At 39.9% G+C, this 17,858-nt stretch overlaps 1 protein-coding gene across 8 annotated transcripts in view; it reads left to right on the top strand.

Moving 5' to 3' along the window:
• The window catches only part of UBE3D (ubiquitin protein ligase E3D), a 203,906-nt gene that overhangs the window by 113,358 nt on the left and 72,690 nt on the right, over window positions 1-17,858 (top strand). For all 8 annotated transcript variants that reach the window (XR_013534366.1, XM_008994709.4, XM_035296189.3 and 5 more), the window contains one exon: window positions 6,505-6,643. Coding sequence is in view for 7 of the 8 variants with exons in the window: in XM_008994709.4 (XP_008992957.3) it covers window positions 6,505-6,643 (139 nt within the window). In the remaining variant the exon portion in view is untranslated. The remainder of the gene's footprint in view (window positions 1-6,504; window positions 6,644-17,858) is intronic.

Genomic DNA, 17,858 nt, shown 5'->3' with positions numbered 1-17,858 from the left:
CTTTTCTTTATTTCTTCCTAAATGGAAAGCAAGCAAACAAACAAAAAAAAACAAAACAAAACAAAATGAAAACTTTACCTGAAGCTTTGAGGGAAAGTTACCTGTAAGACTTACTTTCCTAAACAAGTAATTTCATTTTTTATTTGTTACTTTCTTTGTTCATATGTATGAATGCTTCCTGTGATTAAAGTAATATTTTATGTGTTTTTACAGAGAAATAATTTACAGAGAAAGTTTATAAATTACAACATTAGAAATAAATCCTGAGACTCATGAAAAACATCTTATGGGAATAGAAACAGCAGGATGAACATTAGGAATTTGAGCTATATTAGAACCAAATAATTTGAAGAATCTTATTTATTCAAAGATTCTTCAAATTATTTTAAAATACATGTTTTAAGATACCTAGAACTTATCGTATCACTTGCCTGTGAGGTTTTTAATCTCTTTTGGTGGAATTAAATCATGCCTAAATACTTTTGCCTTGTTCGTGGTATATTAAAAAGAGTTCTCAGTTTCACTTTAGTAGAAATAGCCCTAGAAATGAGGCTGATAAACACATCTAAGAACACTGGTTGCTTTCTAAAATTCCCAAAGCTCCACCATAAATGTAATTCTTAGTGTTTTAAATGATTGCATCTTAAGGTACATAAATATGGGTTATCCAAATATCAATGCTATAGTAACATCCTGAAACAAAACAAGCACAAAGGTATAAATGCTTAAACTGGAGGAAACTTGAAACCGTCATGTTAACTCTTAAATGTATTTCTAACTTGTGAAGACAGATTGGTAGGCAGCCATTTTTTTGTGTCTTAAGATAACTGGGGGCATAGTTAAAATTTTATACATCAAGTGATTGCTATTATTGCATGTTGCACGTGAGATGTGGTTATTTTTAGTTTATTTGAAATGTTTGACTGGAAAAGGGGGAGGGGAAAGCAAATAGTTGAAATTTGGAATACCGTAAACCTTTTGGTAAGAAATTGTAACTTTCACTTACATTTTCTTTAAGGATATAAAAGGTTGACAATTGATGTAGTTAAATTGAACAATAACCATTGGTGACTATGGAGCAGGTAATTATAGCCTTCAGAAAAGTTATACTCTAGGAATTGAAAAAATAAAATTTTGAAGTTGTTTAATTGCATCAATTTCTGTATTTATGTGAATTTATAAACTGCAGTAAGTTTTGAATGAGGTTAATCTTGTTTAATATAAGTAAATGAGTCTGTAGACTGTGATCTCCCCAAAAGAAAAAGTACAGTACTTGGAATTGTGTTCTTTATGGTTGTAGTGTTGGTAAAGCACTAATATGCAGAAAATAAAGGAATTACACAGTGCAAAAAAAAAAAAGAATGAGATTTAGATGGTAAAGGTCATACTTGAGGTTTTTTTGCTATCTTATGTTGACTCTGTGATCAAGGTAACACTCTTTTCCTTTATGGACTTCAATGGGAATAAAAAGTGTTAAATCATAGAATATTTTAAGGATTAAATTTAAAATGCCAATGTTGGATTCACATACCATGCAAATGTCTGTAATTAGATAGAGATAAGGGTAACTAAATGAGAATTAATTGTATCTTTTTTGTGACTGTGGTTATCATTAGTGTAAAGGTGTCCTTTTGTATAAATTGGATAGTTTAATACACTGGACAGGTTGTGTACCTGACTCCAAGGTCCTATGAGGAAACTAGGCTCCAGAGTGTTTGTCCATGATCACTAGCTGGTGAGTGATAAGGCAGTGCAAATGTATTTTTATTTCTATTTGAGTGTCCTTTTTTTGATAGGGCATACCATAGCCGTTTAACAGCATGTTGAAACTTTTATGCAGCATTTAATTTCTTTTGTCTGAACCGGAAATCACATCAACAGCATAACATTAACTTGTTTCCGATTATAAAAGTAACACTTGAAAACTAAAAGTGTAAAGAAGAAAATGTAAAAGTCAGATTATTATTTCCTTGTAATGGAAATAACCATGAATGTATTGCCTCCTAATCATTTTTCTCACCACATGGTTATTATTTTCGCTTACTCTAACATAAGTGTTTTTCAGTGTCTGTCTTAACTACCCTTACTAGTCAAGTTTTGAAGTAAACACACGCGCACACGCACACACATAAATTAGCATCTTAAAAAGAGTAAAATAAGATGAAAATACTCAACTATATTTTGCAAGCCAAAGAGTTAACTTGCAGAAGAAATAAGCATTAGCAGATTCAGCAATTAAAGTCCTACTTATAGTTTGTCTGGAGAGGATAATAATATATATATAGTATCCTCAGCAGTCAGTGTGGTGTGGTGTGAATAGCACAGGCTTTGCATTCAGGCTGACTTGACTGAATCCTAGTCCCACTACTTACTAACTGCCTGATGTTGGACAATAACTTAACCTCTCTCACCTTTGGTTTCTTATCTTTAAAATGGGGTGAAAAATGCCTGCCATTCAGGGCTGCATTAGGATTAGGGAAACAAATATGACTAAAGTGCCTTACCTGGTATCTGGATATGTTAGGAATAGGATAAATGATAGTCAGAAGAAACCTAAGGCTTACACAACTGAAGTAATTTTGGAAAAATTAAAGGCGACCATGATATACCCATAATTAACTAAGTAGCTATGTCTTCAAAATATTTATTTGCATTATTTACCATTTTTCCTTTCTCTTGCAAATATATTACTACCCAAAGAGGAATGAATGGAAAATGATCAAAAAGTGACTGTCTTGAGATGCTTTCTACTCTGGCAGGCCATGGTCCAGGCTACAGTGTTTACCTCATTTCAGAAAGTCCAAAGCATTATGGGCCAGGATCTGTGTGATTTCCCGTGCAGCAACGCACTGCACCGGCTGAAACAACGTGCCCGGGAATCTCCTGGCCTGTCTCTCTGTTTCAGTCCCATTTAATCAGATGAATGGGCTAATCTGCCTTCCCGGAGCTCCCATTGCCACTTAAAAGGGCAACCAGACCAGTGTATTTTGTACGGAGAGCCGCTGCGCCAGGGCGCTGGCAAAACAGCCACGCTGGCCGAAACAGCCGCGCCGTCTGAAATAGCCGTGCCAGCGACCGATGGGGCTCCTCCGCCTGGAAATCTCCTGGTCTGCGGGCAATAAAGATCCATCTGGAAATGTGCCGTCCACTCACCCTCTGTGCTTTCACTGGGAGCTGCAGTCCTGAGCTGCTTCTAAAGGGCCATCTTCGAGGCAACTTTTTAATCTTTACTTCCAAATAAGATGAGAAAAATAGAGGAAATCACTTGTTTCTGATATGGAAAGAATTAGAGACATAGACCTATCCGAAATAAGAACACTAGTAAGGCATTCATAAGTGATGTAAGTATGGAAGTGTATTTAAATATACTAGTATGTAAGTGATATAAGTATGGTATTAGGTAAGTTCTTATGAAGGAAACAAGACAATATCGCTAAGGAAATGATATGTAAGTGGATCTTGCAAGATAAATAGAAATTCACCAGCAAAAGTAACTGCCTTCTAGGCCCAGTTAACTGTGTATGTAAGACAACAGTGGATTATGGGGAGCATGAGGGAGGGGTGGAGAGTGAGCTTAGGGCCACTGCTCTAGTACTAAGTTTGAATTATAGAAAATATAGCAATATTTTAATTTTCATTGCAGAGAAATGTTGAGAATGTTATATAATGAGTAAAAGCAAAAAGAATAGCAGAGCCAATCAATCAATATAAGATAATTTTTAAAACACAGAAAAGACACTTAAATGTGCCTTTGCCTATGAAAGGGTGAAGCACATGCCATCCCAAAATATGTCAGATTGGTATATTGATTATTTCGAGGTGAAAACTTTGGAGAAATTGGAGTTTCATGAGGCTGTATGCACAGAATGCCTTCCTGAGCCAGCTGTTCCAGTATACAGAAGAGACACTGAATGACATTGCCAAGATGATGGTGTATGTCCCCAAGGAGGAACACTTCTTTTCTTCCCAGGGCTGCAAGTCTATTTCCCAGAGGATTAACTACTTCTATCATGAAGGCTAGATAAAGACTGTGGAGCTGCTTTATTCCACTAACAGGACCCTGGGACCTGTAGGAGCACCCTGTTTGCAACTGTGAGGTGTTTGAGGGGTGTGGACTGGCACTCAGCAGTCACTAACACAAAACTGGTGCATAAAAGGCAGGCCTTACATTAGAAACAGTGCCAGTCCTTTTTTTGTTGTTGTTTTTCTTTTCGGAGGTACTACCGAAATAGAAACTTGGATCTCCGGATTCAAAGAAACAGCCAATTCTTAAGATCACTTGGTGCTTTAAAGACATGCATTCCAAAGTGGAACGTGGTTAAAGAAAGTGGGCCAGGTGGTTGAAGAAAGCCATGTGGGAGCTCAGGAAATCCCAAGAGCCTATGGTGATGCTACAGATGGTCTCTTTAGCATCTCAGCTCTTCTGTAAGGAAAAGCTTGGGTGTTAACACCTCAGAGGTAGTAGAGTCCTTGGGTTACAGAGCAGATGACAATGAAGTTCTGTGACCCAGCAGTAGAGAGTACATTCTAGGTTTGCTGCCTGGTGGGCTTTCAAATTGGTACTCCCAGAGGAAAGCTGAGCTGTTTCTGTTGTGAATGGATCAGCAAAGAGCCTCAGGCTGAAGGAAAAAGTGCACAGAGGAAAATATTTTACAAATCAGGTCAATGTAGGCCAAGACTTAGTATACAGATTTTGGAGGGAGGGGGGGAACCTTGTAAAACAATTAGGGATCTTGACATGTTATATGTAAAGATTAAAATTTTCTATTCTTAAAAACAAAAAAAGAAGAAGAAAGGGCAAGCTTTGTCTTTTTCTGTGTGCAGCGATCAAGATTCCTCTGGGAGGGGCACCCTCTCCATACCAGGGTGACAAAACAGCGGTTATCACCAGAGTTGGAATTGGAGGCTGCAATGGAACTGAATAAACATATTTACATTGTCTTCCATCTGCTTTACACACCCCCACCATATATCTCTGGTGACTCCCCTGGAAAATTTACTTCCTCTAGCCAGATTTTCTTTGTCCTGTCATTTTTCCTCATATTTATCACTCTGTGCCTAAAAATGTATAAAAACACCTTGCTTTGGCCACTTCTTTGGACTTCACTTACTTGTAAAGATCCCCATATACATGTAAAACTAATAAAATTTGTAGACTTTTCTCTTGTTAATCTGCCTGGTGTCAGTTGGGCTCCCAGATCCAACTGAAGAGCCTACTAAGAGCTGAAAGGGCGTTAGAGGTGAACTTTTACTCCCCCACACTAAAATTGGACCATTTTCAGGAAGATGACCAGTGTCTTATTTCCATCCAGCTCATTGGCCAGTGCTTCAAAGGAGAGTGAACGCCATCACCCCACATCAGAAATGTATCAGCATAATAAGTAACTTGATTGATAAAACATCAAAACCAGTTGCCATGACTTGTTCTCTAAAGTGTTAAAAATTCGTGGTGCCCCAAACCACTGATTCTTTCTAAGTTTCCATTATTCACCACTGACTTGGTTAAAGATCACTTTGTAGAGAGAAGTTTATAGAAGTGGCAAAAAATACATATATATTTATATAAACAAACATAAATCTTATATACATATATCTTTAAAATTAGTGATAAGAGACACTTTGGTTGCAGATCAGACAGGAAATAATCAAGTAAATTGAAAACCTAAAGCTCATGCTGTTCTCATTACTTTATTTTCTCATAATTACTTCTTGACATTTCCCTTTAGTGTAAGCATTAGATGAGGAGCCAGGAAGCCAGGATTCTAGACCCAGCCATATCAGTTTCTACACATCTGCCTCATCTCAGACACATCCCTTTACTTCTCGAGCCCTTGGTTTCCTGATCTCTCAAATAAAAGGATTTTCAAATAGGTTCTGCAGGATATGGGAGAGATACTTCAAGGGCCACTCTGGAAGATGAAGGGAGGCCTCCTGCCAACCTTTCCCCTTCAGACAGAGCAGCTTTGCTTTTATTTGTATTATAAGTTGGGGCTGTCACAAGATTTTTTTTGACAAAAGGATTCTGTCACTTTTTTAAAGTTTGAAAATCACTGAGGTAAATGTTCCATAAGGGCCTATCGGCTCAGAAACAATTTTCATAGCTGTAGATTGTTCTATGGAACAATAGTTTCTTCTCTTTGGTTCTATGGGGTACACAAGATACTACATGTAGAACAGGGCATAGAATGCAGGAAGCATTCAGTGTGTTAGCCGTTAATCTCTGCCACCCCTTCCCCCAGCAGGTCCCACACAACTGAGACTGCATTTGTGACTGTATACTTTAGAGTATGAAATGATGGCCTGAAAGATTGTCTGATCCATCTGCTTTATATCATCACCACCATAAAAATGTCTTGGGCATGTTCTCTGTGAATTTTTAATATAGTTTATTTCTAGTTTTTGTACTTCGCCTTTTTCTCTCACAGTTGAGTTTTCTTTCCTATCAGATTTTAAAAATAATTCTGATAATACATTTTTGAAAGTTAATGTGTTCTTATGTTCCAGCCTTGTCAACTCGTGGGAAAGTGACATCAGCATCCACCCCCTAACCCTGCCCTCTGCAACCTGCTTGGAGCTGCTTTTGATATTATTGAAGAGTAATGCCAGTCTGCCTTCATCTCTTCGCCATATGAATTCCTTTCAGGTGAGTAATGGCTTCTTTTCTAGGCTGTGATTTCTCAGTCTTACTTGGAATTATTTTTCAAGGATCCTCTCTTTCACAGGAGATAGCCCATGGAATTCCCCAGTTTCAAATCATAACAATAAGCATAATGTCTGTATTGCTTTGTCCATCTGGTTTTTTCTGTTTGTTTTTTGGAGGCGGAGACTCACTCTGTTGCCCAGGCTGGAGTGAAGTGGTGTGATCTTGGCTGACCGCAGCTTCTGTCTCCAAGGTTTAAGTGGCTCTTGTGCCTCAGCCTGCTGAGTAGCTGGGACTACAGGTGCATGCCACCGCACCTGGCTAATTTTTTGTGTTTTTAGTAGAGACACGGTTTCACTGTGTTGCCCAGGCTGGCCTCAAACTTCTGAGCTCAGGCAGTCGGCCTGCCTCAGCCTCCCAAAGTGTTGGGATTACTGGCACGAGCCACCGTGCCTGGGCTTTGTCTATCTCTTTTTAAATAAATGAACAAACAGAGGCGCAGAATTGACTAGGTAATTATCTAGTCAGGCAGAACCCACAGCTCTATAACTCCAGGCTTTGTTCTTCCGGCTCCCATCTTGCCTCTGGGAAATGTCAAGAAGATCCAGCAGATACTTGTGAATGCCAACTCCTTTCTCCCAACTTTGCACGAGACCCAGGAATCTAAACCATTATTAGTGGCTTTGCTGCTGTTAGCCTGAAGTCAGATTGCCAAGTGGATGTTTAACAGGATTGGTCTGTTTAATAGAGTTCTACTGTCTGAACCATTTCCCTCTCTCTCCTTAGCCTTCTCCCTTATCACTGCCCTACTGCCCTGGATATTGATTTGTTCCCATAGTCTAAGTGCTGCAAATGTAAACTGGCCAGCAAGATGACCAGCATGAAGAGACCTCCTACCACCCTCCCAGTCAGCTAATTGTCAAATGGGGTGGCAAATGAGAATCAGGATGTTAACTTGTGGCTTAAGTTGTGGCCTTATCACTACTACATGTAATTGGACTTATCTGTGACTCTTGACAATGGAAAAATACTCAGGAGCTCTCTGATGCTGGTGGGAATACAACATATATTGCTGAGAAGTAAATAAACATGGGTTATTTCTACTTCTGAGGGGTTGTTGTTGTATCCTAAGAAAACTTCAGGAGCATTGTATATTGCTTGGTACCTCTGACGTGGTAAAACAAGATGTGGATTTTAGAACATCTTCTCATTTTATAGGAGAGGAAATTGCGACCTGGAGCATGGAGTGAACTGGCTAGGGAACACTCAGTGGGTCAGAGACCAAACTGGACTCACTCGCCAGGGTTACTCCCTTTGCCACTAACTGCAGTGCCCACTAAGGTCCTGGGGGTGGAGCGGGTGTGAATGCTGGGTGGAGGCAGGTTATTAGGTCTGCCTTGGAATGTCCATAGCCTCCTCTTATTTTGCAGTAGTTTGTATTTATTTATTTGTATACTGCCTTAAACTAGATATGATTTAAAATTCTATATATTCATATTTCTTTAAGTTCTGCTCATGGTATTGAATAATGCAAAAAGTTAGTATATGCCCACAAACGTTCATGGAGAAAGAGACAAGAAACTTAATAGTGGTTATCTTTGAGGCATGAAAATGGAAAACAATAATTTTTTATTTTACTCCTTCCTTCATGTACTGTTTGAAATTTTCATGCCATGGGTGAGTGGGTAGCAAGAGAAATTACTCTGACTTCAAGGATTTTATGGCATATTGGGGGAAACAGGACACTCCCATGTATGATTTAACTTGAGAGTAATTTTATTACAACGTAGCCTCAACACATTCTTAACGAAATTAAAGGTAAAAGAGTAATCTAAACCAAGTATTGGAGGTTTGAGAGGAAGACTAATTTATATTTCTTCCCCATGAGCCCCAGGAGGCCTTGCCTGCTTTAAGGATGTCATCTCAGTCTCATGGAAACACAGGTGCATGAAGCCTGGCCTGCAACTGGCAACAATAGGGTGGTCTTAGCACCTTTAATTAGAGGAGCTCTTAGAGTGGTCTGCATGTTAATTACTCAATGTCCTTTTGTATTGGTGATTGTAGTTCATGTGGCTTTAGTCCATTTGCTCAGTATTATTTTCAAAAACACACATGCTTTCCCAGATTCACAGATACAGAGAAAATTTTCAGAATCTTACGAAGTGTCTACTAAAGTTTGGTCCCTGCTGTCACCCCTGGAAAGATGTATTCTTATAAGGAACATACCAGGAATCATCTTCCCTGTGCAGGTCTTCACTCCAAGATGAAGGATCAGTGAAAATGAGGAAAGTGTCTGTCAGGATTAGAAAGAGATGCTCTGCTTTTTCATCTTTGTAACTCCCACATCATCATTTATTATAATGACAAGGAATGAGGCTTCTAATTTTGCCTGTGTTTAGAATTTTTTTTTTAATTGGAAACTCACTTTCAAGCACATTTTTTAAAGAGCTATATCGGCAAGAGCTATCTAAAATAACAGAATGACACTTGTTAAAGATATCTTTACATTTCCAATTCTCTTACTTTTCTGGCTGAGTCACTGTGAGCAGTGCTTCTTTTTCTGTAAAACTGTCATTTTAGAACTCACTTGATGCTTCTGCTTGAGCCGTTACCACTGCTGAATCTCAAAAGGAAGGGTTTATCTTATTAATTAAAACCATTAACATATATGATATTCTGACTTCTTTTTTTTTTTTCTTTTTCCTTTTTTTTTTTATTGCATTTTAGGTTTTGGGGTACATGTGCAGAGCATGCAATACAGTTGCATAGGTACACACAGGGCAGTGTGTTTTGTTTGCTTTCTCCCCTTCACCCACATTTGGTATTTCTCCCCTGGCAATCCCTCCCCACCTCCCCCTCCCACTGGCCCTCCCCTTTTCCCCCTATAGACCCCAGTGTTTAGTACTCCCCTCTCTGTGTCCATGTGTTCTCATTTTTCATCACCCGCCTATGAGTGAGAATATGCGGTGTTTCATTTTCTGTTCTTGTGTCAGTTTGCTGAGAATGATGTTCTCCAGATTCATCCATGTCCTTATAAACGACACGAACTCATCATTTCTGATTGCTGCATAATATTCCATGGTGTATATGTGCCACATTTTCCCAATCCAGTCTATCATCGATGGGCATTTGGGTTGATTCCAGGTCTTTGCTATTGTAAACAGTGCTGCAATGAACATTCGTGTGCATGTGTCCTTGTAGTAGAACGATTTATAGTCTTTTGGATATATACCCAGTAATGGGATTGCTGGGTCAAATGGGATTTCTATTTCTAAGGCCTTGAGGAATCGCCACACCATCTTCCACAATGGTTGGACTAATTTACGCTCCCACCAACAGTGTAAAAGTGTTCCTTTTTCTCCACATCTTCTCCAGCATCTGTTGTCTCCAGATTTTTTAATGATCGCCATTCTAACTGGCGTGAGATGGTATCTCAATGTGGTTTTGATTTGCATCTCTCTGGTGACCAGTGACGATGAGCATTTTTTCATATGATTGTTGGCCTCATATATGTCTTCTTTCGTAAAGTGTCTGTTCATATCCTTTGCCCACTTTTGAATGGGCTTGTTTGTTTTTTTCCTGTAAATCTGTTTGAGTTCTTTGTATATTCTGGATATCAGCCCTTTGTCAGATGGGTAAACTGCAAAAATTTTTTCCCATTCTGTTGGTTGCCGATTCACACTAGAGACTGTTTCTTTTGCTGTGCAGAAGCTGTGGAGTTTGATTAGGTCCCATTTGTCTATTTTGGCTTTTGTTGCCAATGCTTTTGGTGTTTTGTTCATGAAGTCCTTGCCTACTCCTATGTCCTGGATGGTTTTGCCTAGATTTCCTTCTAGGGTTTTTATGGTTCCAGGTCTTATGTTTAAGTCTTTAATCCATCTGGAGTTAATTTTGGTGTAAGGTGTCAGGAAGGGGTCCAGTTTCTGCTTTCTACACATGGCTAGCCAGTTTTCCCAACACCATTTGTTGAACAGGGAGTCCTTTCCCCATTGCTTGTTTTTGTCAGGTTTATCAAAGATTGTATGGTTGTAGCTATGTTGTGTTGCCTCTGATGCCTCTGTTCTGTTCCATTGATCTATATCTCTGTTTTGGTACCAGTACCATGCTGTTTTGATTACTGTAGCCTTATAGTATAGTTTGAAATCCGGTAGTGTGATGCCCCCCGCTGTGTTCTTTTTGCTTAGAATTGACTTGGCTATGCGGGCTCTCTTTTGGTTCCATATGAAGTTCAAGGTGGTTTTTTCCAGTTCTGTGAAGAAAGTCAATGGTAGCTTGATGGGGATAGCGTTGATTCTGTAAATTACTTTGGGCAGTATAGCCATTTTCACGATATTAATTCTTCCTAACCATGAACATGGAATGTTTCTCCATCTGTTTGTGTCCTCTCTGATTTCGTTGAGCACTGGTTTGTAGTTTTCCCTGAAGAGGTCCCTTACGTTCCTTGTGAGTTGTATTCCAAGGTATTTTATTCTTTTTGTAGCAATTGTGAATGGCAGTTCATTCTTGATTTGGCTCTCTTTAAGTCTGTTATTTGTGTATAGGAAGGCTTGTGATTTTTGCACATTGATTTTATATCCTGAGACTTTGCTGAAGTTGCTTATCAGTTTCAGGAGTTTTTGGGCTGAGGCGATGGGGTCTTCTAGGTATATTATCATGTCATCTGCAAATAGAGACAATTTGGCTTCCACCTTTCCTATTTGAATACCTTTTATTTCTTTTTCTTGCCTGATTGCTGTGGCTAAAACTTCCAGTACTATATTGAATAGGAGTGGTGACAGAGGGCCTCCTTGTCTAGTGCCGGATTTCAAAGGGAATGCTTCCAGTTTTTGCCCATTCAGTATGATATTGGCTGTTGGTTTGTCATAAATAGCTTTTATTACTTTGAGATACGTTCCATCGATACCGAGTTTATTGAGGGTTTTTAGCATAAAGCGCTGTTGAATTTTGTCAAATGCCTTCTCTGCATCAATTGAGATAATGATGTGGTTTTTGTTTTTGGTTCTGTTTATGTGGTGAATTACGTTGATAGACTTGCGTATGTTGAACCAGCCTTGCATCCCTGGGATGAATCCTACTTGATCATGATGAATAAGTTTTTTGATTTGCTGTTGCAATCGACTTGCCAATATTTTATTGAAGATTTTTGCATCTATGTTCATCATGGATATTGGCCTGAAGTTTTCTTTTCTTGTTGGGTCTCTGCCGGATTTTGGCATCAGGATGATATTGGTCTCGTAGAATGATTTGGGTAGGATTCCCTCTTTTTGGATTATTTGGAATAGTTTCAGAAGAAATGGTACCAGCTCCTCTTTGTGTGTCTGGTAGAATTCGGCTGTGAACCCGTCTGGACCTGGGCTTTTTTTGTGTGGTAGGCTCTTAATTGCTGCCTCGACTTCTGACCTTGTTATTGGTCTATTCATAGTTTCAGCTTCCTCCTGGTTTAGGCTTGGGAGGATGCAGGAGTCCAGGAATTTATCCATTTTTTCCAGGTTTACTAGTTTATGTGCATAGAGTTGTTTGTAATATTCTCTGATGATGCTTTGAATTTATGTGGAATCTGTGGTGATTTCCCCTTTATCATTTTTTATTGCATCTATTTGGTTGTTCTCTCTTTTCTTTTTAATCAATCTGGCTAGTGGTCTATTTTGTTGATCTTTTCAAAAAACCAGTTCTTGGATTTTTTGGAGGGTTTTTCGTGTCTCAGTCTCCTTCAGCTCAGCTCTGATCTTAGTTATTTCTTGTCTTCTGCTGGGTTTTGAGTTTTTTTGATCTTCCTCCTCTAGCTCTTTCAATTTTGATGATAGGGTGTCAATTTTGGATCTCTCCATTCTTCTCATATGGGCACTTATTGCTATATACTTTCCTCTAGAGACTGCTTTAAATGTGTCCCAGATATTCTGGCAAGTTGTGTCTTCGTTCTCATTGGTTTCAAAGAACTTCTTTATTTCTGCCTTCATTTCATTGTTTACCCAGTCAACATTCAGGAGCCAGTTGTTCAGTTTCCATGAAGCTGTGCGGTTCTGGGTTGGTTTCTGAATTCTGAGTTCTAACTTGATTGCACTATGGTCTGAGAGGCTGTTTGTTATGATTTCAGTTGTTTTGCATTTGCTGAGCAGTGCTTTACTTCCAATTATGTGGTCAATTTTAGAGTAGGTATGATGTGGTGCTGAGAAGAATGTGTATTCTGTGGATTTGGGGTGGAGAGTTCTGTAAATGTCTATCAGGTTTGCTTGCTCCAGGTCTGAGTTCAAGCCCTGGATATCCTTGTTGATTTTCTGTCTGGTTGATCTGTCTAATATTGACAGTGGAGTGTTAAAGTCTCCCACTATTATTGTGTGGGAGTCTAAGTCTCTTTGTAAGTCGTTAAGAACTTGCCTTATGTATCTGGGTGCTCCTGTATTGGGTCCATATATGTTTAGGATCGTTAGCTCTTCTTGTTGTATCGATCCTTTTGCCATTATGTAATGGTCTTCTTTGTCTCTTTTGATCTTTGTTGCTTTAAAGTCTATTTTATCAGAGATGAGGATTGCATCTCCTGCTTTCTTTTGCTCTCCATTTGCTTGGTAAATCTTCCTCCATCCCTTTATATTGAGCCTTTGTGTATCCTTGCATGTGAGATGGGTTTCCTGGATACAGCACACTGCTGGGTTTTGGCTTTTTATCCAATTTGCCAGTCTGTGTCTTTTGATTGGTGCATTTAGTCCATTTACATTTAGGGTTAATATTGTTATGTTTGAATTTGACACTGTCATTTTGATGCTAGCTGGCTGTTTTGCCCGTTAGTTGTTGTAGATTCTTCATTATTTTGATGCTCTTTAGCATTTAGTGTGATTTTGGAATGGCTGGTACTGGTTGTTCCTTTCTATGTGTAGTGCCTCTTTCAGGAGCTCTTGTAAAGCAGGGCCGGTGGTGACAAAATCTCTGAGTGCTTGCTTGTTCGCAAAGGATTTTATTTTTCCTTCACTTCTGAAGCTCAGTTTGGCTGGATATGAAATTCTGGGTTGAAAGTTCTTTTCTTTAAGGATGTTGAATATTGGCCCCCACTCTCTTCTGGCTTGTAGGGTTTCTGCTGAGAGATCTGCTGTGAGTCTGATGGGCTTCCCTTTGTGGGTGACCCGACCTTTCTCTCTGGCTGCCCTTAGTATTTTCTCCTTTATTTCAACCTTGTTGAATCTGACGATTATGTGCCTTGGGGTTGCTCTTCTTGCGGAATATCTCTGTGGTGTTCTCTGTATTTCCTGCATTTGAGTGTTGGCCTGTCTTGCTAGGTGGGGGAAATTTTCCTGGATAATGTCCTGCAGAGTATTTTCCAGCTTGGATTCATTCTCTTCATCACATTCTGGTACGCCTATCAAACGTAGGTTAGGTCTCTTCACATAGTCCCACATTTCTTGGAGACTTTTTTCATTCCTTTTTGCGCTTTTTTCTCTGATCTTGGTTTCTCGTTTTATTTCATTGAGTTGATCCTCGACTTCTGATATTCTTTCTTCTGCTTGGTCAATTCGGCTATTGAAACTTGTGCATGTTTCGCGAAGTTCTCGTATTGTGTTTTTCAGCTCCTTTAGTTCATTCATATTCCTCTCTAAGGTATCCATTCTTGTTATCATTTCCTCAAATCTTTTTTCAAATCTTTTTTCAAGGTTCTTAGTTTCTTTACGTTGATTTAAAACATGTTTTTTTAGCTCACAAAAGTTTCTCATTATCCACCTTCTGAAGTCTAATTCCGTCATTTCGTCACAGTCATTCTCCGTCCAGCTTTGTTCCCTTGCTGGTGAGGAGTTTTGGTCCTTTCTAGGTGGCGAGGTGTTCTGGTTTCGGGTGTTTTCCTCCTTTTTGCGCTGGTTTCTTCCCATCTTTGTGGATTTATCCACCTGTCGTCTGTGTAGTTACTGACTTTTTGATTGGATCTCTGAGTGGACACCCAGATTGTTGATGATGAAGTATTTCTGTTACTTGGTTTTCCTTCTACCAGTCTAGCCCCTTCGCTGTACGACCGCTGAGGTCCTCTCCAGGCCCTGCTTGTCTGGGGTGCACCTGTAGCGGCTGCGGAACAGCGAGGGATGCTACCAGTTTCTTTTTCTGCTATCTTTGTCCCAGGATGATGTCTGCCGAATGGATATTCTGACTTCTTAAATTACACTTTAACAATTCTCTCAGGCCAACAGGGACCTCTTTTCGTGGTTTTGTTATAGCTTTCTCTCTGTTACACTACCATAATATTTCTAATGTGATCAAAATGTAGGATTTGGTTGAAATGAACTGACATATTGCTAAGCATATACTATAGTTGTTGCAGTGATCCCAAGAAGATGGATGGACTTATCATTCCTTATCATGTCACTTCCTGCTCAAAATTCTTCCATCGTATCCTGTTGCAATGAAAATAAAATCCAAACTCTTTATCTAGGCCAATAAAGCCGGGGAACATCTTGGCCCTGCCTTCCTTTCTGACCTAATCTCCGGCTCTCTCACGGTTACTCTGCTCCAGGCATACTGGCCGTGTCTCCCTGTCCTTATCATGAGCTGGTTCTGGCTGAAGGATCTGTGCACTGGCTGTTTTCTCTGCTACTGGGAGAACACTCTGCACCAGGTTTTTTGCATGGCCAGCTGCTTCTTGTTGTTCAGGTCTCAGTTCAGGTATCCCCTCTGAGGAGAGGCCCAACCTGACCCTCCTTCTTCACATCACCATTACTCTGTAGCCTTACCTTTTTTTTTTTTTTTTTTGGTGGGGACAGAGTTTCGCTCTTGTTACCCAGGCTGGAGTGCAATGGTGTGATCTCGGCTCACCGCCACCTCTGCCTCCTGGGTTCAAGCAATTCTCCTGCCTCAGCCTCCCGAGTAGCCGGGACTACAGGTGCACGCCACCATGCCCAGCTAATTTTTGTATTTTTAGTAGAGACAGGGTTTCACCATGTTGACCAGAATGGTCTTGATCTCTTGACCTCGTGATCCACCCGCCTCGGCCTCCCAAAGTGCTGGGATTATAGGCGTGAGCCACCGCACGCAGCCTAACCTTACCTTTTAAAATTTCTTCATAGTACTTTCCACTGTTTGATCTTGTTCATTAATTTGTCTGTCTTTTTCTTCTACTTGAATGAATGAGTGGGGGAATGTCTGTTTTTGTTCAATATTGTGCCAGTAGAACTTAGTATAGTACCTTGATGTAGAAGGAAGTTAATAAATATTGGATGGTTGGCCAGGTGGCTGGATGGGTGGATGAAGGCACAATTAAAATGCAGATGGACACAGCCATGTGACATTCTAGAAATCTAAAAGACGGAACTGGGTTACACAGAGATATGTGCAGTACACACTCAGCACAGAAGCCCCAGCCCTTTCTCTACTGGGACAGTGCTAGGCTCAACAGATAAGGTCTGGATTTGACACTTGTCAACAAAGTTGAGCACAGATGGGTATCCACATTGAAATACAACCTGGTACTTTGTACAGATAAGATGGGGCTTTGTAGGTACTGGAGACAACAGTACCATAGTAGGGGAAATGGGAATGATGCCCGTGTTTTTATTTCAGAAACCAAGACAATGGGCATTAGAGGTACAGAGGGGTCCTCTGGAGCTGAAAAGTTGCAGCCTGCTGACTTCATTGCTGTTGCTAGTTTATTTCACTCTATGTGCTTCAGAACTCTGGGGTTAGGTGGCACAAGGCCATTTCCATACTCATCTTGCTAGGCAGCAACCAGCTCTTAACCTGAAGTCCTGAAATGGCAGCTTTAAATCTGAGTAAGATGTCTGGACGGTAGAACCTTAAAAGCAACCAGGTTGGAACCAGGACTGGGCAAGAGCTGCTGGTTTTAATGGTAACTATGCATTTTCCCTAGAATCCTAGCCTATTGAAGCTTGAATGACTAGCTAGTCTAATAATCTTATTTTTGTAGATAAGGAAACATATACCCAAGAAGGTTAAGTTGCTATTGGAGACTGAAACTCTGATTTCTTAGTTGTGCTTTTTGTGCTACATAAAGTATGTTGACTTCTCTTTGGGTGGAGAGGGGATTTTTCTGTACTTAGCATTTCTCTGGCCAGAGTGGCTCACAGCTGTAACACTAGCACTTTGGGAGGCTGAAGCAGGAGGATCAGTTGAGCCCAGGAGTTCAGGTCCCCCCTGGGCAACATAAGAAGACCCGTCCCTGTAAAAAATTAAAAAATTAGCCAGGTGTGATGACATATGCCTATTCCTCTAGCTACTCAGAAGGATGAAATAGGAAGATTGCTTGAGCCCTGAAGGTCGATCCTGCAGTGAGCCATGATTGCACCACTGCACTGCAGTTTGGGTGACAGATTTAAAAAAATTAGAAATTAATAATCAAATAGTAATATAAATTATAATGGCTAATTTTTTAATGCTTTCTGTTTTCCAGGTACTATTCTCCATGATTTGTACTTAGTAGCTCATTTCATTTTCATGACACCTCCATGAGGAAAGTATGTTATCATTTCCATTTCATAGGTGTAGAAACTGAGCCATATGTGCAGAATGTGCCCAAGCTCACACAGCTAATAAGTAGAGGAACGTGAGGCACAAGGCCTGGCTCTAGAACCCCCATTCTTAACCACTAAATAATGTTAACCTCTTTTAATAAGATTAGTTAAACAAAGTTAGATTTTTTTAAGTGGCATGACTTGTCAGCACCTTGCATGTGGTTAAAGGGTAGTGTGATCCTCCTAGTTGAGGAATATGTAAACATTATTTCCCAAATGTACTTGATAGCAGGAATACTTTTTCTAGTGGCATTTTATGTGACTAATGTTAACAGAACACAGATGGGGAGATACTTCTGTCACTAAAGACCCTTAAGTACCTTTTTAGTGGCAACTTTCTTTACCTTCACAAGAAGTAGTGCTACAGTTTTAGAAGCCAGTTGTCAGGAGGATAGCATCTCTTTTAAGACTAGATGGTTGTCCTTTGGTTAGAACCTCTTTGGTCAAAATGGTATGGTAGGAACAAAATCTACTTTTGGCATTCCTTGGTATACACTGAATTTAGCCTGCGGCCCAGAAGGTCCCTGGCTAAGCGTTGCTTTCCTACCCTGTACCTGTTCCCAGTTCTATTTCATCTGGTACTCATCCACTCTGTGCACTGTATACCTAAGTAGTAACATGGCAAAGGGTTCTGCTGGTAGATTGAGCCATCTGACTAAGCTCTGCCTCTCCTCTAACTTAAGGATTAACTCCCACTAAGAATGCCCCAGAAGAGTCTT

Source organism: Callithrix jacchus, chromosome 4 (genome assembly GCF_049354715.1).
Source record: "Callithrix jacchus isolate 240 chromosome 4, calJac240_pri, whole genome shotgun sequence".
NCBI classification, from domain to species: domain Eukaryota; kingdom Metazoa; phylum Chordata; class Mammalia; order Primates; family Cebidae; genus Callithrix; species Callithrix jacchus.
This window is presented reverse-complemented; position numbering and strand designations above follow the sequence as displayed.